Source organism: Panthera uncia, chromosome E1, assembly GCF_023721935.1.
Source record: "Panthera uncia isolate 11264 chromosome E1, Puncia_PCG_1.0, whole genome shotgun sequence".
NCBI classification, from domain to species: Eukaryota; Metazoa; Chordata; class Mammalia; order Carnivora; family Felidae; genus Panthera; species Panthera uncia.
In genome coordinates this window covers 17098004-17119263 of record NC_064814.1, presented here as the reverse complement: position 1 = coordinate 17119263, position 21260 = coordinate 17098004, and the positions used below count along the sequence as shown (strand labels likewise).

At 43.8% G+C, this 21260-nt stretch overlaps 1 protein-coding gene across 4 annotated transcripts in view; it reads left to right on the top strand.

Annotated features, from left to right (window-relative positions):
• Positions 1–21260, top strand: part of TEX2 (testis expressed 2) — a 105306-nt gene that overhangs the window by 47628 nt on the left and 36418 nt on the right. For all 4 annotated transcript variants that reach the window (XM_049637640.1, XM_049637642.1, XM_049637643.1 and 1 more), the window contains 3 exons: positions 15328–15528; positions 16634–16973; positions 18221–18468. In XM_049637640.1, coding sequence (XP_049493597.1) covers positions 15328–15528; positions 16634–16973; positions 18221–18468 — 789 coding nt within the window. The remainder of the gene's footprint in view (positions 1–15327; positions 15529–16633; positions 16974–18220; positions 18469–21260) is intronic.

Here is a 21260-nt window from a genome sequence, read left to right as displayed (position 1 = left end):
AACTGTAAGATCATGACCTGAGCCGAAGTCGGACGCTTAACCGACTGAGCCACCCTGGCACCCCTGATCTTTTTTCTTTCTTACCCCACGGCAGTATGTCATGTGACTTTCTTTTTTTAAGAGAAGCTTGTGCTGAGTCTTGAGGATGTGGCACACTTAAGCTTGGTATATGAAGTAGAACAAAAGTGACTCGTTATGGCTGCTCTGCTTCTGATAGGGTGATACTGTGACGACCTGAATTACGTGTCCTCTAAGTAAGTTAGTATTCAGCAAGGAAAAATGGTACTGACATTTAACTCCAGTGCCTAACAATCATGACATTCAGTTTAAACTGGTGTGAGCACTTTATTATTTTGGGAAGTTTTAATTTTAATGCATTCCATCTTCAGTGTTGAGTCCCATCACTGCTATATGGTAAGAGTTTACTTACTACACAGAGGATGCCAGTGGAATAGGATTTTAATATGATGGCACAGTCTGGTTTCTTTGATCCAATCATGGAAAGAGGAAAGGCAACACTGGGGTGTTGAACACCTGTATCGGGCTAGGTGTTGGGTGCATTCTCTCATTTAGTCCTCATTACAACCTTTTTTAGTTAGGGAGTGCTCATGAGGAGTGGAGGCACCGAAAGGTTAAAGTTCCTTGCTCGTGGTTGCACAGCTTGTGAGTGGGGGAGCCAAGAACTAATTATTTCTTTTAAGGAGGGCGTTTTGCCCTTGCTGCTGAGATAAATATATTTGAATCTTTGTGGTAAGAGAACACGACCTTAAATGCTGTCATGGACCTATAACCCAAGCAAATTATCTTATGCTATTTTATGAGTATTCTTCCTGATTAATGTTTGAACTCTGATTGTTGTGGTAGTTCTTTTTCATTCTTAGCCTTGTTAGGGATGCCTTAATTACTGTTGAGGAAAAGTACATTTTAGCCTGAGGTCTTTTGTTTGGTATGTAGGGCTGTTTTTAGAAACCTGGCTAAATACATTCTTTATTTTAAAAAAGGGACACTACTACAGATTACAAGGGTAGGTTGTATATTGTAAGCCAAAGATTTCAAATGCAAAAGTTCTTCGGGCTTAATTAATTTTACTGAGTCGGAGATCATATTCTTGAAAACCATTTTAAAAATATGACACTTTAAAACATTTAAGCAGTGTTGACATTAAATTTAGGACCCAAATGTTGCAATAAGAAAAGGAAGTATAGTGGAGCCTGACTTTGAGCATCTATTTTCTGTTACATTCTGTCATTGGACATTGTGCTTTACTTTGCGTAAAGGGTAGGATAACACTAGCTATTGTAACAAATTAGAAGTTTGTTTCTTGCCTGCATAACACTCCAGTATAGAATGGGTGCCCATCCCACACGTTGATTCATGGGGTCAAGTTCCTTCCATATTGTGACTCAGCACACTTTTTCTTAAAAGGCCAGATAATAAATATTTTAGGCTTGTGGGTCATACAGTTTCTGTTACAATCACTCAACTCCTTATGGTAGCAGGAAAACAGCTGCAATGTGCAAATAAATGGGTGTGGCTGTGTTCCAATAAAAGTTTAAAGAAACAGGCCTCGGGCTCAGTTTGTTGACCCCTGCCTGGGGTATTAGAGTTCCTTGCATCTAGCTGGCAGAAGGAGAAAGAGAAAGGAAGAGAAGGCATACCTACTTATAAGGCCTGTACCCAGAAGTGACATACATAACTTCTCTTCACGTTCCACTGTGAGCTAGTCATATGGGTCCTCCAAAGTAGCAGGGGTCCTTGGGAATCTCGGACTTGGCCTGGGCAGATTCTTCCCAGCAACAGCTATACACTACAGAAAGGGGTGCCTGAAGTCTGCAGGCACAGTTGGCCTTCTCTGCCTCCCTTTCGTACTACTCACAAGTATCCTAGTTACGTGTATGTTTATTGTCCGTCTTCTCCAGTACACCGTGAGCTTCATGAATGCACAGGCCATATCCATTTTGTTCATCAGTATGTCCTCAGCACCTGGCACGTATTGGGCACATGATAAGAGTATTTATTGGATGAATCGATCGGTCGGTGGGTGGATGGATAAATGAGTGAAGGAACGCATGAGGTTTTATCAGGAAATGTAGGCAGGGAGTCAGTATTGACCCGGTCATCTCCTAATGAAGTTGCTCTTTTTAAAGAAATCCCTGATACTGTGTAAAAAAAAAAAAAAAAAAAAAAAAAAAAAAAAAAAAAAATGATTGAAAAGGGTGGTCTTTTAGGAAGATAAAAAATAATTACCAAAAAGTACAGATTAGTGAGAGTGTTTTTTTTTATTTCCCCACTGCAGTGGAAACACCAAGGTGGCCCATCTTTGACAAGATTTGAAACCTGATGTTTACTGCTTGGGAAGCATCTGGCAGCAAGTCTGCTTTTCTCTTACCTGTACTCATACAGCACTGGCCTCCTGAATTCAAAGGGAGAGAAGACCACTGGCGTCTGCCAAGCAGAGCATTAGAGAAATGGGGATGGTGGCAGGTTCTAGATCTCTGCTCTCTGAATGTGTGGTTTTAAAAGCGATGCAGGAGATGGGCCTTGGTTCCTTTATGAAACAGGTCTGTGAACCTGTTCCCAGGGTGGAGTTGAAAGAGCCGCTTTTTTTTTTTTTTTTTAATAGTTTACATCCAAGTTAGTTAGCATATAGTGCAATAATGATTTCAGGAGTAAAATCCAGTGATTCATCCCCTACACATAACACCCAATGCTCATCCCAACAAGTGTCCTCCTTAATGCTCCTTGCCCATTTAGCCATCCCCCCACCCACAACCCCTCCAGCAACCCTCCGTTTGTTCTCTATATTTAAGAGTCTCTTATGTTTTGTCCTCCTCCCTGTTTTTATATTATTTTTGCTTCCCTTCCCTCGTGTTCATCTGTTTTGTATCTTAAATTCCACGTATGAGTGAAGTCATGTGATATTTGTCTTTCTCTGACTAATTTTGCTTAGCATAATACACTCTAGTTCCATCCTCGTTGTTGCAAATGGTGAGATTTTGTTCTTTTTGATCGCCGAGTAATATTCCATTGTATATATATAACACATTTTTATCCATTTATCTGTCGATGGACATTTGGGCTCTTTCTATGCTTTGGCTATTGTTGATAGTGCTGCTATAAACATGGGGGTGCATGTGTCCCTTCGAAACAGCACACCTGTATCCCGTGGATCAATGCCTAGTAGTGCAATTGCTGGGTCGTAGGGTAGTTCTATTTTTAGTTTTTTGAGGAAACTCCATACTGTTCTCCAGAGTGGCTGTACCTGTTTGCATTCCTATCAGCAGTGCAAAAGGGTTCCTGTTTATCCACATCCTCGCCAACATCTGTCGTTGCCTGAGTCGTTAATGTTAGCCATTCTGACGGGAATGAGGTGGTATCTCATTGTGGTTTTGATTTGCATTTCCCTGATGATGAGTGATGTTGAGCATTTTTTCATGTGTGAAAGAGCCCCTTTTTGAAAAATAGCTTGATTTAGGGAATTAGCTGTTTTGAGCGATTTTCTGTGGACCCAGTACTATCCTGTTGGTATTTATAGAGGATGTAATGGTGCAGTTCTTGAAGGCAAGTATGGAAACTCTAAAAACAATTCCAGGACACGTGCTATAAAACCCGCCTGTGATAAAGATCTCTGGTATAGAGGCACAGCCCATTGACCGTGGTCCCACGTACCCCATCCAGGAGCCCCGTGAACTGCAGAGGCAGGGGTCCTGGTGCTCCAGGACTGTTTTAGGAGACTGCGTGTTTTTAAACTTCTGAGACATGTAAGTTCTCATTGATGGGCCCAGGAAATCCTTGCAGCCTGGGCTGACAGTCCTAAATTGGCTCCATAAACAATCCAGAAAGCACTGCAGTTTTTCTTCTATGAGACTTCCCATGAAGATGAGAGGGAAAAGTAAAGCTGTTCTGCACTTTATCCAGGTGATTTTATTATTCCATCCACACTGTACACATTTGTATTCAACAGTGACCCTACTACAGTGGTGAATATGTAGGATGGAGGGTCACAGAGACCAGTTTGCAGCCAAGTAGTAGCTGTTCCCAAAGCCTGATAGGCAGTTGGTTAGGCCTCATGCCCCTCTGCCATCTCTCACTCAACCCTGCCAGTCAGCAGCTCTCTGGTCCGGGACGGAAGCAGTCAAAACCTCTTTGAGGCCAAACAGTTGTCACAAAGTCCACAGAATGACTCTGAGAACCTCCTCCAAAGCCTGCTTGTTCTTAATGTTGGGGCATGCATACATTATGAATTCATACATTCACGCTGCTGATGAGAAGCAGCAAATAGGAGAAAGGTTGCCACGTAGGCAGCCAGGTGACAAGTCGAATGCGTGACAGCCAGGAGGGAAGGCCAGAAGGTTAGGAGACCCTAATGTGACTGAAGGCTTGGCAGTTGGGCTAGGTTAGCTCCAGGCAGAGCCTCGCGTGTGCTGCAGGGTCCAAGGGCATCATTTCGAGCAACGCTCTCTGCGTGGTAACTTTCTGGGGGTTTTATTTGGGGGGACTAGCTAGGTAGCCTGAGCTAGGGACCCTGGGAAAGACTGGGTCTGGGCATGGGGAGAATGAGGCATTTAGAGTCAGCAGTGCCTTTGGGATGTTCGTTTTTGCTGAGCATTCTTTTTTTAAAAATTTTTTTTTTTCAACGTTTATTTATTTTTGGGACAGAGAGAGACAGAGCATGAACGGGGGAGGGGCAGAGAGAGAGGGAGACACAGAATCGGAAACAGGCTCCATGCTCCGAGCCATCAGCCCAGAGCCCGACGCGGGGCTCGAACTCACGGACCGCGAGATCGTGACCTGGCTGAAGTCGGACGCCCAACCGACTGCGCCACCCAGGCGCCCCTTTGCTGAGCATTCTTAAGCAAGTTGAATGCTTCTTCTCTAACAATGCACTTGTCACTTGACCAGGAGTATGCTTCAGTGCCAGTCGTGCACAATGACCTTCCCCATGTCTATAATGATAAGCTTCCTGAAGATTTCAGAAGGTTTTTGGATTTATGTTCAAGTGTATGACTCAAGCAGTTTTGAATTCTATTTGTGGGTAAATTCTTTATTTCAGACTTATAAACCGCTTGTAGAACACAACAGTAGAATGTTAGTTTCTGGAGTGAAGATCTGTGTTGTTGTTGTTGTTGTTGTTGTTGTTGTTGTTGTTTTGAGAGAGAGAGAGAGAGAGAGAGAGAGAGAAAGAGAGAGAGAGAGAATCTTAAGCAGGCTCCACACTCAGCACAGAGTCTAACACAGGACTGGATTCCACAACCCTGGGATCATGAACTGAGCTGAAACCAAGAGTCAGAAGCTTAACTGACTGAATGACCCAGGTACCCCTGATCTGTCTCTTTTTAAAAAAGATGGCCCAGAAGGTTGACTAAAATTACATTTCTACCATTGCAAGACTAATAGAGATGAATTTTGGAGAACCTTTTTTCCTTAGGTTCCTTAAATATCAAATTTAGATATTTAGTAAGAGGGAGAGTTTTTTAAATATTGAATTCCCAAAATGCAGACTTTGGTTTTGATATGTAAAAGAATAATTTTGTAGAGAGAACATTATCAATTTTGAGAAGAAATTCAAACTTGTAAATTTAATCTCAATTTCATGGAATTTTTTTCTTTTAAGAAATTAGAGTATGCAAATCGTCAGAAGAAAACAGACCCATTACAGCCAAAAGAGACTTGGGTTGCTTTTCGTTGGTCTCTTATAACCCCCAGTACAATGAGTACAAGAAATAAAAAAGCATTTATTTCTACGTTATATCGAACTGGAAATATTCTGCTCCCATAATGGGTCACTTGAGGTTTTATGTATGGCTTTTATAAACATGTCTGTTTCCCAATGTCCCATGTTGTTTGAGAAGCATTAGGTGAGATAAATTTCAAAGCAGGCAGCCCTCACTTGGCAAGCAGGTACCCATGTTTTAAAGTTGGTTGGAGAGTTAACGGCACAGGAAATGTGTCCTGAATTCCATGGGAACAATGTAGTTAAAAAGGTCAGGTGACTCCAGCATGATTTTTTTTTCTTGAACTTTTATTTTTCAACTTTTCACATAGAAAATGTCAAGTATACACAGAAGTAGAGAGCATAGTGTAATGAAAGCCCATGTACCCGACACCCAGTCTCAGCTTCCACAATTATCAACATTTTGCCAGTTTCCCACTCAACCCATTAGCTTACAGCATAGCTAAACACTAATTCTGGTTCACTCCTATAGAACTAAGTTTATAACATCATTTCCTTGAGAAAACATATCCTGAGTTCCGGCTAGGTGTTACAGGACCATCCTTTTTGGTTTTGTTGCAAGTTTCATCTATGGAGTGAGGAGAGAGGTTGTGGGCATAGGTGAGTCTCAGTGATGTTTTTTGGAAGAGTAAAGTTTAATCATGAAAGAAATCAATGCTAGATATCTTTCAACTCTAATATTTATTTTAATGTACAAAGAAAAGTACTAAGTCCATCGAAGATTGTTCTTATTGTTCAGTATTTAACCTTTAAGAAGAGGTTTGCTATACCCCCCAAAGGAGGTTGCCAACAAGATGGCGTCAGAGTATGAACATGTTGGTGTGTTGGTGCCCAAGGCCGCTGTCGTGAACTCTGTTTCATTCTTCTGCTTCTTTTCAGTGGTCTCCAAGATGGGTTGCTAAAGACTCTATCCAAGAAAAAAGTATTAGTTTCTATTTATATGTATTTTTACTCTTTCTAAGAAAGTTTATAGGCTTTGCTAATATTTACCATACAGATGACCATATAACCACCTTTGTCAAAATCCTTGGAAATTATCGACAAGACTATTTGAAATACGGATTTACATCCATTATCATTAATGATGAGCCTCATCCTAAGTATATATATTGTGCCTGGAGGTGTCAGCTGAAGATAGTACAAAGCTTTCAGAAAGGAAAAACTAAAAATTTCCAAAAGGTTAATTATTTCATCTTTTTCTCTCAATTCCTATTTTTTACTTTTTATAAAAGCTATATACTTCTCAATTCCTATATATAGCTTTATAAAAGCTATATATCTCTCAATTCTATTTTTTACTGTATTATAAAAGTAATATATTAGAACATGATTTATAAACAAATGGATATATTATGGGTACGTACTCAAAATTTTCTAGCTGCTAGGATGTATGATCTAAAAAGTTTGGAGGCTACTGATTTATTGGCTTGCTAATCTATTGTCTTATAATTTCAAAACTTGTTGATATGATTTAATGTTTATCATGTGTTAACATAACTGAGACCTTGATTATTTCAGTGGTTCATCTGAGATCATGTTATTTTTTGGTCAAATGTGAATGTTTTCTCTTACGTTTCCTGCTATTTGCCAGTACGTTCTGAAAAGTGTTCTATGGGGTGCCTGGTTGGCTCAGTCTGTTAAGTGTCCGACTCAGCTCAGGTCATGATCTCACGGTCTGTGGGTTCGAGCCCCACGTCAGGCTCTGTGCTGACAGCTCAGAGCCTGGAGCCTGCTTCGGATTCTGTGTCTCCCTCTCTCTGTCTGCCCCACCCCTGCTCACTCTCTGTCTGTCTCTCTCTCTCTCAAAAATAAATAAAAAACATTTAAAAAATTTTAAAAGGGGCCAAAACCTGAAAAGAGAAAATCTTGCTTATGTTTTACTTTTGGAGACAGAAGAAAAGTGATCACCTGTTTATTTGCCTCAGAGATGATTTTCAGCAGCAGGGGCCTCAGCCCTGGCTCTGTCCTGTTTCGGATTTGCTCCTTCCCTGATAGGCTAGATGAAGGAATGATGCAGGAGAGCTGAGTAACAGGCAGCCTCAAGTGCCAGCACAGCCACATGACAGCAGAATGTCAGTCTGTGCAACACTGAAGATAGAGAAGCCCCGTCGCTTCCTCAGGCCAGAGGGCTGATGCTTTACTCTGGTCAGCACAGCATCAAGCTGACCAAGAGAGCATTGGTCTTGACCTCCTGGTTGGCACTGTAACTGAAAGTGAACATAATAGTAGTCCTTCCAGACTTTATTATTTTGCAAAAGGTTAATTGCAGCTTTTAATCTTTCCAAGTATGAAATGAGTCCCTTTATAGATTGTGGTTTGTACTTTCAGCCAGATACGGCTTCTAAATCCAGTAGAGAATGGAAGAGAAACCCCTGACCTTTTACAGATGGGATCACAGGACCAGTCGGTGGGCCAGACAGCTGCAGCCCAGCTGACTGTGGTCATTGTCCCCTAGTGTATGCACTGTCTCCATTTTAACAGTTCCAGCCTCAGAAAGAGACAAGGCTTGTCTGAGCTGCTTTCATGTAGGTTGAGAACATCTCTGAGTTTTTTTATTTAAAAAAAAAAATTTTTTTTTAACCTTTATTTATTTTTGAGACAGAGAGAGACAGAGCATGAAGAGGGGAGGGTCAGAGAGAGGGAGACACAGAATCTGAAACAGGCTCCAGGCTCTGAGCTGTCAGCACAGAGCCCAACACGGGGCTCGAACTCACGGACCGTGAGATCACAACCTGAGCTGAAGTCGGACGCTCAACCGACTGAGCCTCCCAGGCGCCCCAAATCTCTGAGTTTTTTTAGTTGAGCTGTTGAGATGGAATGAGTTGCTGACTGCATATCTCTTTATACCCACTCCCATGTCCCATAACAAAATAAAATTGGAGAAATATCTTGGTAAGAAATTCAGGGTTGAGAATGTTAGAGAGCTGAGCAGTAGACGGTTGGGCGTGTTCGAGGAACGGGGTGCAGGCCTTGAAGTCTCTGCACTGCTCTCAAGTTTGATATTTGACTTAGATCTGGAAATGCTGTTTGCAGCTTAATCCAGGGAGTTGGTCAAGCTGCGGGAAAAAGTGGGCTGAGTGATGTTATCAAAGGCAATTGGGTTTGTATTGGGAGATCGCTTTTTGCAGGGACAGCCTGCCTGGTTTGGGGTCAGTAGGATGCATCAGGGGACAGAAGCAGGAGGATCATGCCTGGCCACCTCTTGGTCCAGGCGTCCGAATAGCCAGTCAGCGTCCTGACTAGTGTGGGTCGAGAAACAGCCCCTTTGAGTCTGTCAGGGTCTCCTTTCAAAGGTTGTAACGTTCTGGAAAGAGCTCTGCATGAGAGTCAGGAAACTTTGGTTTCAGTCACAGCACCTACCTTTCTCTGCTGTAGGGAAATGGCTAATTTAGTTTCTGTCCTGAAAAGCCTTTTTTGCTCTTCAATTCTTTTTTACTCTTTAATCTTAACTCTTAAGATTCTTCCCAAGGGTACCTATTCTCTCTCTTTTTTTAAGTTTATTTTTTTATTTTGAGAGAGAGAGAGAGACAGAGAGAGAGGGAGAGAGAATCCCAAGTAGGCTCCACTCTGTCAGCGCAGAGCCCGACGTGGGGCTCGAACTCACTGTGAGATTATGACCTGAGCCGAAACCAACTGAGCCACCCAGGCAGTCTAGGTGTGCTCAAGTATGATCAGCTTATTCTCTCGTTCTGTGCTATTTTGTGCAATTATAACTTGGTTTTCTCCTTGGGAGCAGTGACCAAGCCTTCTACTTCAAAGTAACCCCCGCCACTCTCTGCACTTGGTAGGATCTCAGCTCCTTCCTTTGCTTCTCTCCACTTAGGCAGCTAGAACAATACTTACCAGGCTGTGAAGAGCACACCAGCCTGTCCTATTCACTTGTGCTTTACATACAGATTTCATTTAATCCTCTTGGGCACCCTCTGAATTGGGCTGTGTTCAGGTATTCAGTCAACAAACACTCGTTACAACTCTGATTGTCTTGTGGTGTTTGTACTCAAGTAGACCATGCAGTTAACAGATACAGTGATGGGAGGAAGATAATAGAGAACTGAGCCTAGGTGATCATAGAGACTCCCTGGCAGAAGTGTCGCCTTTGCCGTGACCTGGGGGATGACCAGCCAGACAGAAGGTGGGCCATGCCATGGAGGGGAGGTGGGAGCCTGGGCCTCACAGTCAGGTAGACTTGGCTTAAGTTCTGGATTTGCCACTCTCCGGGCCACTTGTTTTTTTTTTTTTTTTGCTTGTTTGTTTTGTTTTGGTTTCTTTAAACCACTCTTTAGACAAAGCACATAACCTCTCTCCTCATTTTCCTCACTTGGAAAACCTTGGGTAATTGGCAGAAGTAGCTAATGCACCTGAAGTGCCTGGATCATAATATGAGCTCAAATGTCAGCTATTATTACAAATATTAATATTAATATCTTAAAATCTTATGTGTAAGATTTATTCTTTTTACTTACATATGCGAACTGTACTTCAGCAAAGTGCTATGAGCATGGAGAAGTTGATCACAGCTGGAGCAGAGGGTGAGGTGGGGACGGGGGAGGCACGAAGCTGGGAAGTGAGCCATGTTAGACGCTCTCGCTGGTGAGAAAACAGGGTAAGCGTCGTCCAGCTTGGCAGTCAGCAAGTGGTGAGGCCAGGATTGGAACACAGGTGTGTCAGACTCATGTTCTGCTCGTGTTTGTGGGCGGGCTTCAGGGCATGTGTTCGGACCAGCAGTCTGTCCTGTAATCAAGTATGATCAAGGGTCAGGCCTCGCTTAAGCTAACCACCGATGGTCCACCACAGACCATCCAACTCGAACCACGCAGTTGAAATCCTGACTCGTGGGTTGTATTTGTTTGTTGGCAGGTGTGGGCTGTAGCCTCTTGTAACTCCGTAACACGAAGAAAAGAACATGGTAGTGCGGGAAGAAGGCAATGTGAAGATAAAAGGGAAGGAGGGGCCATGGGAGCCTTTGCGTTTGGAGCGCAGCCACTGGTGGTTCTGAAAGAGCAGATAGGGAGAAGGAGGGCCAAGCAAGCCCCGAGCCAGGGGAAGGGAGCTTGGAGCCCCTTGGACCTCTCCCAAGGAAAGGCATCTCCTAGATTGTCTTCCCAGGCCTCGCCCTGCCTCTCACTGCTGTGTCTTCCAGTGGGGCAGGTGTACGGTTTTCTTTTCGTACTGTGTATGACTTAAAACTCTCTTTTCTCTTCCACATGCCTTTAAATCAGGTTGTTCTAGTATTTCTACAGTTTGGCAAGTGGCGGAGGGTGGCCTGTTACCTGTCAGAGCAGTCAGCAGAGGACAGCCACATGTCGTCTCAGAGCCACGGCCACGTTGGGGGGATGCGGGCTGCCCCCAGCAAGAACTCCGGAGGGCTGGCTCTCTGGCTTGGGAAGGAGCTCAGGCTGCTGGATTGAGAGCATGGCTTTGTGGCTAGAAGCCAATCCCTGAAGCCCTGTGGAAATGATTGCTCTCGTTAACCAGATGCAGGTACCCGCAAAGGGTATCCCACACATGCTGTGTATCCTCAGGTAGCCTCTCTTCTAGGTAGATGTGTGCTCAGAAGGAAATAATTCAAGAAGAGCAATCCCTGGTGGGGACCGTATGGCTAAATGGCTCATAGATGACACTGATAGCAGGTTGCTCTTTTAATCTCATTATCATTCCCTGACCCTCAGAAAGTCTTAAGCACCAGCCCTTCCATCCCTCCCTCCATGGATTCTTCTTGGTTTTAGTAGCTCTGCAAGTAACTGCAACGTGGCCTTTCAGCATGGCTCTGAAGTAGCCCAGAAAAATCGGATCTGCTTCAAGTCCTTTATTGATCTATCCGCCTTTAGAACTTTAGGCCTAGTAAGCCTATTTATGTAAGAAAGTGTCCTTTATTAATCTATTTGCCTTTAGAACTTTAGGCCTAGTAAGCCTATTTATGTAAGAAAGTGTCCTTTATTAATCTATTTGCCCTTAGAACTTTAGGCCTAGTAAGCCTATTTATGTAAGAAAGTGTTTTCTGCAACCAAATTGAAATAAAAAGAAAATGGTGGCTTGCATGCAGGAGATCTTTAGTGAAAATGTTGTTTGAAACCTTTTAGATAAACGTTGTTTAAAAAGACAAATATATTTCTAGAAAATGCATATTTTTTATAGTATATATGAACATTCACCAGATAGACCATATTCTGGGTCATAAAAACTTAACAAATTTAGGGATGCCTGGGTGGCTCAGTCATTTGGGCGTCTGACTCTTGATTTCGGCTTAGGTCATGATTTCACAGTTTGTGGGTTTGAGCCCTGCACCGGGCTCTGGTGCTGGGCTCGGAGCCTGTTTAGGATTCTCTCCCCCTCCCTTTGCCCCTCCCCTATTCATGCGCACGCGCGCTCTCTCTCTCTCTCTCAAAATAAATTAACATCAAAAAAAACAACAACATATTTAAAAGAACTGAAATTAGGCAAAGCATGTTCTCTGACCATCATGGAATTAAAAACTAAAAACCAATAACAGAAAGATATCTGGAAAATTCCCAAATATTTGGAAGTTAAACAGCATACTTCTAATTAGCCTGTTGGTCCAAATATAGTCATAAGGGAAAATAAAAAATATTTTAATCAAATGAAATTGAAAATACCTATCAAAAATTGCAGTTGGCACAGTGCTTAGAGGGAAATTAACAGCATTAAATGCTTGTTTTAGAAGTATAAATTACCAATATTAGGATTGAAAGAGAGGATATCACTAGACTCTACAGACTTAAAAGCATAATAGGGAAATATTACAAACCAACATTATACCCGGAAGTTGGGCAACTTCTATGAAATTCCTCATAAGACACAAACTATCAAACTACCAAAGCTCACTCAAGAAGAAATAGATAGCGTGAATAGTCCAGTAGCAGTTAAAGAAATTGAATTCATAGTTTAAAACCTTTCAATGAAGAAAACCCTAACCCTAACCCTAACTCCAGGTTCAGATGGCTTCCTTGGCAAATTGACTAAACCTTTAAGGAAGAAATATTTTACGCAAACCCTTCCAGAAAATAGGAGAAGGAGTACTTCCCAACTCCTTTTATGAGGCTAGCTAATATTGAAAGATATTGCAAGAAAACTATAGACCACTTTCCCTTATGAACTTAGAGGGACAATTGAACAAAATATTAGTAAGCCAAATTCTGCAGTGTATAAAAAGGATAATAATAGTGGTATGCTGGTAAGCTGGCTCTCTGGGACGAGGGGAAACGCTCTTCATACTGTTCACTGATTTCCAGGGTATAAAAACTCCCACCATGGCTAATTGTAAGCTAACAACGTGAGGTCACTGACCGTGGAGTCAGGGAGAGATGTGTAGAATTAGCTCTCGTGAGCTGGTATAATCCAACTTCACATCATGACCAATACATAATTTTCCTGAGAATGTGAGATTGGTTCAACATTCAGAAATCGATGAACGTACTTCACCATTATAACAGACTAAGGAAAAACACACAAAACACTATGAATCAAAAAATGTACTTAGTTCTACACTTAACAAAATAAAACTACCCAAACTGATACTCTTAACAGTACAGTCTACTTCAGGCCCCATTGTGCTCTATGTCGCCTGTCCCCTTTTTCATTTCATTGCTCTGATCATTGCAACACCTAGATTACACCCTCTTCCTGTGGCCACTGCTTGCTTATTCAACATTTTTAATAGATGCAGTGACACATTAGGAGGAGGAAGAGATACTCCTAACGCATACAAAAAAACAAAAAAACAAAACACCCCACTGAGATCTATAAAACTATATAATTGGCTCATAAATTTTGCATATATACCCCATGACGAAGGTTGTTTGTCTGTTTTTAACTTACATTCAGCATACTTTTTGTGACGACCTTTTTATGGTTACCCCAGCAGGGTGGTAACATGGTGAAATGAAGACCCAGTTCTCTGTTGATTTGGGAGCAGCCTTGGGTCAAAACTCCTGTCCTTTTTAGGGGCGCCTGGGTGGCTCAGTCGGTTAAGCGTCCGACTTCAGCTCAGGTCACGATCTTGCGGTCCGTGAGTTCGAGCCCTGCGTCGGGCTCTGGGCTGATGGCTCAGAGCCTGGAGCTTGCTTCCGATTCTGTGTCTCCCTCTCTCTCTGCCCCTACCCCGTTCATGCTGTGTCTCTCTCTGTCTCAAAAATAAATAAACGTTAAAAAAAAAAAATTAAAAAAAAAAAACAAAAAAAACTCCTGTCCTTTTTAAAGTCTTTGTATCAGCTCTTGACAAATTACTTGGCACATAGAGAGACAGTGCATGTTTTGATGAATGGATAATTGAATAACAGAGAATTCTGAGGATTCTGCATTTGCAGAGGCTCTCAGGTCAAGACTTCAGTGTGAGACTCAAGTACTCACCACGGAAATGGCCATTCTTTGAAAAGAATGGCAATCCCAACTGCAGTGTGATATTTAGTACCTCTCTGCTTGTTCCAGAAACATTTATAAAGTGAAGGGAGTGGAAGATAATCAATTAAAATTCCCTAGAGAATTTCTTTTCTTTTTTTTTAATGTTTATGTTTGAGAGAGACAGAGCATGAGCAGTGGAGGCGCAGAGAGAGAGAGAGGGAGACACAGAATCTGAAGCAGGCTCCAGGCTCTGAGCTGTGAGCACAGAGCCCAATGCAGGGCTTGAACTCATGGACCAGGAGATCATGACCTGAGCTGAAGTTGGGCACTTAACGACTGAGCCACCTAGGTGCCCTGAGAACTTCTTTTAAGGAGATCTGGGACACTGTATCATCTGAAAAAGTACTGTGGGGCAGGTGGAGTATTAGATGATAAATATTGATCACAGCTATGAGGAGAAGGAGCTTTAGCATAATTTTATGGTGTGTTAGGCTTTTGTGTGTTGTCCATACACTTTAATGTGTGTGCTGTTTTTGAAGATCAGTGTATAAGTACATTTATGTTACTGAGGGGAGACCTGGGGCACAATTTTACTCATTGAAGTTATTATATGTGTTTGGATTTTGAAATACTGTTGATCATATCTGTAATATTCAGTGCCTAATTCCTGATCATCTGCCTTACTGTGTGATTTCAGCGAGCCAGAAATGGAGCGGTAGGTGTTCTCTCAGTCCTGGAATGGTAGCATGAGTTAATATGATCTGTGACATTCTAAAGATGGTTTGCAGGTGACCTGAGAAGAGAATGAGTTTGGCTAATTTAAGAAGGCCAGACTGGATGGGATTATTCACCCCCAGGGGAGGTCAGGTGGAGAGACTTGTTCTGTTTACATGAATAACACTTTTGAGTTTCCTGATTTGCTTGTTAGCTTTAAAAAAGAAAGAAAAGAAAAGAAAAGAGAAAAGAGAAAAGAACCTTCTATTTAGAGAAATGGACATTATCATTCTCCCCCAAATCCAGATTTTTAGTTATCAGAAACATACTAAATTATGCCTCCACCCTAATTATCCTTCAAAAGCTGAGCACTTGTCTTAGCAACCTCTGGTCACCAATGAATTGACACTGGCGTCATAGTTAGGTTTGGTTTCAGTGTCCCGAATACCTCAGTGGTCTTCGTTTTCATAGCCAATCAGATTTGTACTCTAATTTTACTAATGGAAGTTTTTCTTCATCAGGGATGGATGAATGAGATTTACAACTATGATCCAGAAACTTACCACGCGACTTTGACCCATTCAGTCTTTGTTCGACTTGAGGGTGGGACCTTAAGACTTTCAAAACCCAATAAAAATATATCCAGGAGGGCAAGCTACAATGAAACAAAGCCAGAGGTTACCTACATCAGCCAGAAAATCTACGACCTTTCAGACAGCAAGGTGAGCCCAGCTAGTATGGGAAACGCAAATGAAAGAAAAGCATTTGGAATCTTGGTTGCTTTACTGCCTTTGTTCCCCTCAAAAAGGGTGTGTGTGTGTGTGTGTGTGTGTGTGTTTAAAGTATTAGTATAATTTAGGATGGTGCCTTTCATGCAGATCAGCCAAGCATCTTTTTAAATGCAGATTCTATTTCAGCAACTCTGAATGGGTCCTGAGAATCTGCATTTATGTGAGCTCCCAGGTGATACTCTTGCTGCTGGTCAGCAGACCACACTTTGAGGAACAAAGGCATAGCACACTCATCTGTTTTAAGGGTTATTTTTTTCCGTCAAACAAAAAGCTATGTGTAGTGGTTTAGGGTAATAACGACTGTAAATGTGGAAATTATGGGCATGTAAAATAACTACATTTTGATAAGGGTTATATGCTTCTGTTTTTGAGAAAGGTAAATCATTTGTTATTCCAAAAAGCTATAGGTTCTCTGTTGTTATAACTCATGTGAGAGATCTTGAAGTTTACCCCAATGCAGAAGTATTTAAAATAGTTTTTGTATAAATTCACTCTTGAGGCTAATAAACTTGAGCTACCATCTAGATCTAGGTGGATAAATTCATTTGTTTTTTTCCGGTGTAAGGTTGGCCCAGGATCATTAAATTCAGTCAATAGTCAAACTTAGTTGATGATGATCTACTCAATACTTTTTGTGCCACTGTTACCTAAAAATTACAGACACCTGTTAGCGCTTCCCGAATTCTTAAACATCTGCTTCTGAATGAGTTTGAGGAATAGCAGGTCACTTCTAAACATTTATCCCAGTTTCTTTTTTTAAAGATTTTGTTTTTAAGCAATCCGTGCACCCACCGTGGGTGGGGCTCGAACCCACACCCCCTAGATCAAGTGTCACACGCTCTCAACAACTGAGCCAACCAGGCGCCCCAAATTTATCCCAGTTTTTATAGTCGTGTTGTAGACAGGGTAGTAATTATGTCGCACTCATTTTAGTCCAAAAGGCTATGAAGTTTGCATCATGTTCTGCATAATATTAATGCACAGTGTGGCCAATTCTTAATTTTGTGTGTAAATCATCATTTCCCTTTCACTCTAGATTTATCTTGTACCTAAAAGTTTGGCTCGAAAACGAATTTGGAATAAAAAGTACCCCATTTGTATTGAGCTTGGTCGACAAGACGACTTTATGTCTAAGGCCCAGACTGATAAAGAGACTTCTGAAGAAAAGCCACCAGCTGAGAGAGAGCTGGGAGGTGAGGACCCTAAGAAGCCACCCCATCCTCAGGAGGGAACGAGATCAGGCCAGCGAGATCAGATACTGTATCTCTTTGGGAGAACTGGCCGAGAGAAAGAGGAGTGGTTTAGGCAATTTATTCTGGCATCTAAACTGAAGTCGGAAATCAAGAAGCCGCCTGGAGTCTCTGGAAGTAAACCAGGTAATGACATGTGTGCTAAATTCTTACGTATGTTCTCTCTGAAGGAGAACAGATTCTGAGAGAGATTCCCAGGTAGGTAGGAAGGAAGCCCACCCTGAACTGATGGTTGTCTAAGGAGTGTTCTCACGAATCATTTACCTTTTAGGCTGATTTCTGCAACCCTTTGCACCGAATCATTTAACCAGGGATGGAATGACTTGCAGATGTATGGGGTTTTGCCTTTCCTGGTTCCTTAGGATTATATTTATTTTTACATACTGTGACTCCTCTGAGAAAAACACAGGAGAACCTTAGATGTGACAAGGAGGCAGGTGAGTCAGGGCAGTATTTCAGGCTAGTGCTCTTAGGCTCCCAAACCTGAACATGGTCCGCCACGCCTGAGATCACCATAGAAATGCAGAGTCCTCTGGCCTCCCGACTCACATTTGTACCGAGGACCTGTCCCTCTGCCCCATGGACCCCACTTGGACCTTCGCTGAACCTCTCGGCGTTCTCTAGACCTACAGGACCCTGTCCTTCCTTTTTGCATATGCTGTTCCCTTTAACTGGAATGCTCTTCCCCCACCTGCACCAGGAAAATGCCAACTACTTCTTTAAGGGGCAGCCTGGAGGACACTACCTGTGAAAGTCAGCCCTGGGGCTCTCTTGTGCAGAGGTAGTCACGCCCATCTTTCTGCCCTGAAAGTCCTTCAGTTGGGCTTCAGTTACGATGGTTATTATAGAGAGCTGTGATTTCTTTGCCTGGGTGCCCAAATTCAAGGTCAGGGATTATGTCTCATTCTTCTTTTCATGTGGAATTGACCCAGAGAAAGTGCTTGATGAAAACCTCTGTTGAATGAAAGATGGTAGGTCTAGAATTGCCCTGAGCCGAGGGTGAGCACTTAGCTTTCTGCCCACTTTCCATTTGTCCCCAGGGGGTATGTCAGTTCTGTATTTGACCCTAAGTGATTACCAGGGGGGAAAAAAAGAGAAAGGGACTTACCAGATGGACTTCATGGCTTTCAGGTCTTCTGAATTATCTTGGAGAAGAATAAAAACTGTTCTAAAACATTATCTATTATTAGAGTGGAAGGTATTTTTCAGGCTAGGAAATAAAACCGTATATTTTTTTAAACAATCATTTGTTAGCATTATTGGCTGGTTTTCAGCTCAACCCAGTTGTGATAGTTGTTCGATGTTCTATGTTCGGTTTCCTCTGCAGTCACTTTTCTTTCTGTGAATTAACAGCCATCACTTCTTTGCTGCAGGGGTTTTGCCCTCACATAGCAGACACAACAGCCCCTCGGGGCACCTGACCCACAGCCGCAGCAGCAGCAAAGGCAGTGTGGAGGAGGTCATGTCCCAGCCGAAGCAGAAGGAGCTGGTGGGCAGTGTGCGGCAGAAGATGCTTCTGGACTACAGCGTGTACATGGCCAGGTGTGTCCCCCAAGAAAACCGAAGCCCCCAAAGGAGCCCCGTGCAGAGCGCGGAGAGCAGCCCCACGGCTGGGAAGAAGGTAAAGCTGGCTGCCTGGGCCGTGGCTTTTCTGCTTTTCTGCTTTTCTACTCAAACTCATTTCTACCTACGTAAGCACTCTGAGCACTTCTTGTGTACTAAGCCCAGCTGTAGGTACTGGGGACATGGGAGTGAACAAGACGGATAAGGGCCTTGCCCCTTCAGGTGGCTGGTACTCTAGTTGGTCGGGAAGACGGCAAGTGACAAACATCTGGTGGTGGCAAGAATGAAGGGAAAGCCAAGTGCAGGAAGATGGAAAATGACCAGGTAGCTTTTTTAGAGCAGTGGTCAAGGAGGGAGAGCCTCCTTGAGGAGGTGACATTGGGGCAGACACCTGACCAAAGTGAGGAACTGAATCATGAGATCTGCGTGGGAGTGGCATTCCAGGGGAGAGGCCAGCAAGTGCTGAGGCCGAGGCCGGGGGGCCGGCAGGTGGTTGGCGTATTCACGGAACTGCAATGAGGCCAGTGTGGTGACAGGCGGGGCCTCGTGGGATCAGTTCTGAGGAGGGCGGGACGCACTGGGAGGTTTTTGAGCAGGGAGTAATGTTGATCTATTTAAGGTTAGAAGCGGCTGTTCGTGGAGAGCGGGTGGTAGGAGGAAGAGAGCCGGTGAGGGGCTGAGAGCGGGCCGTGGAGAGTGGGGCTGCGGAGGGGAAAACCACTGGAGGTGGGAGACGTAGATGGAGGGCAGCTGGCTGGATGTGCTGATGAATTAGGGCTGGGGCGTGAGAGAACCGGATGAGCCAAAGATCACTCCTAACCTTTGACCTGAGCAACTGGGCAATCAGTGGGGACGTCCTCAGGCTCGTGAGCAATAGAGGTCTCATTCCTCAGTTACCTTTGTATTCTTAAATTCTCAGACTCCTTAGCTATTTCCAGTGCTTTTGAAGATTTCCCACGCGCATTAGTCCCACAGTGTAACAAGCTGGACATTGACTCAAGATCATCTGCGATAAGATAAGGAATATAAGCTGCCATGTGCCAGATTCTTTAGGCACTTCCATAGAACTACCTTGATCCCTTAAACAGTCTTGCAGATTAGATGCTCTTCTCTCCCATTTTGTAGATGGAGAAACAGGCTCACCCAGTTGAGTAGCTTAATTTCACAGTTGCTAAGTGACGGCATGTACAAAACCTGGCCTGGGGGCTCCCAGGCCCTCGGCTGCCACGACTGTCATTTTGCTGGACCTAAGGCCTCCCTCCGCTACTCCTCCGCTCAGGCCCTAAGCACCGCCTCCCGCCTGTGGAGCACAAAGCCTGTTTTTCTCATGTTCAGTAGCTTGCTACAGTGTTTGACCTCTTACAGTGACTGTATTTCTGTTCTTAACAGGAAGCACTTGGTGCCGCCTTCTTTGCGCTGTTAGCCAGTCATGGGTTTTCATTCATTGCACTGATCGCCTTCAGTGTGGAAGAGGCCCCTGAACCCTCACTCAGCTGACTCTGTCAGCCAAAAACAGACCATATGCCTCTGCCGGCCTCTCACCCACTGCCTCTGCCCTCTGACCTAAGTTACCGGCTAAAGTGGGAAGTTGACCTTCCTCTAGGCCGGGGTTGGGTAATACAAAACGATTCTAGGGATGTCCTGTTTACCACCAGCAAATCCCCCTACCCCAAATCCCTTTTCTCCCTGGGTTATCAGCTGTCTGGCCTCTCATCAGACTCAGGGAAATCAGGAAGATAATTGTATTCATACTAATGTAAGAAAATTATGTAATAAAATTGTTGCCTTTTGAAAGAGTTCCTTAAATTTAAAACAAAAACAAAAACACGGGCCTGGGTGGCCCAGTCGGTTAAGCATCTGACTCTTGATTTCATCGCAGGTCATGGTCTCATGGTCTCGAGCTAGATCAAGCCCCGCGTCGGGCTCTACACTGACACAAGCCTGCTTGGGATTCTCTCTCTCCACCCTTCCCCATCCGCCTCCCCCCCCCCCCCCCCCCGCATTCACACATGTGAGCTCGCGCTCTCTCTCTCTCTTTCTCAAAAACAAAACAAAGCAAACATGTTTTAGAACATTGTTTCCTCAGTGTTTCTTACATGTGCTTGTTGTATCATGTCCCCACTGGGGTCTGTGGAAGCCCCAGGAGGGGCTGGGGGGCCCTGATGGCGCATAGCCCAGCCCCTCAACCCAGCATCGCTGCCACTGGGGGATTCTCTACTGCAAACCTCCTTTCTGAGTGCTTGGCATTTACCTCTTTAAGTGTCAAAACATGTTTTTCGTCTTCTAAGTATGATGAAAATCTTTAAAAGCCACATTGCATTTCCTGGCCCCCTTAGGCAGAGCAGGCAGGGACGATGTAATCTTGGTAATTGAAGAACTTGACAACAAACAAATCCAAGCTTGTCGTCATGCAGGCCTGCTGAGGTCAGAGGCCTCTCACCCCGTCGGAGCCATCCTGGTGCGGATTCTGCAGCCGTTCATCTCCATTGCCATTTGGCCGCTGTTTGTACGCATCCTTCTAGCTGCTTTTCCTTGAGTGCTTCCCCATCTCCCACCCCCACCCTTAATGCAGTGACTCCAGTCTGCGTCTGCGTGGGCTGGGAAACCAGAGAGGCAGAACTGTGTGAACGGGATGACTGTCCTTTTGAAGAAGGCCTATGAGGCCTGGTGCCGGCCTCCAGCATCCACTTGGCCTGCCCGAAGCGTGTGGCGGCCTAACGTGCATAACAGTTACTCATTTTTCTTACCGACTTGTACTTTGACTAGGCTTGTCAGTGAAGGCTTCTCTCTGCTCTGTACAGTGTCAGCTGAGGAGGTCAGACTGGGGGCCAGAGGAGCTGAGGCATCCAG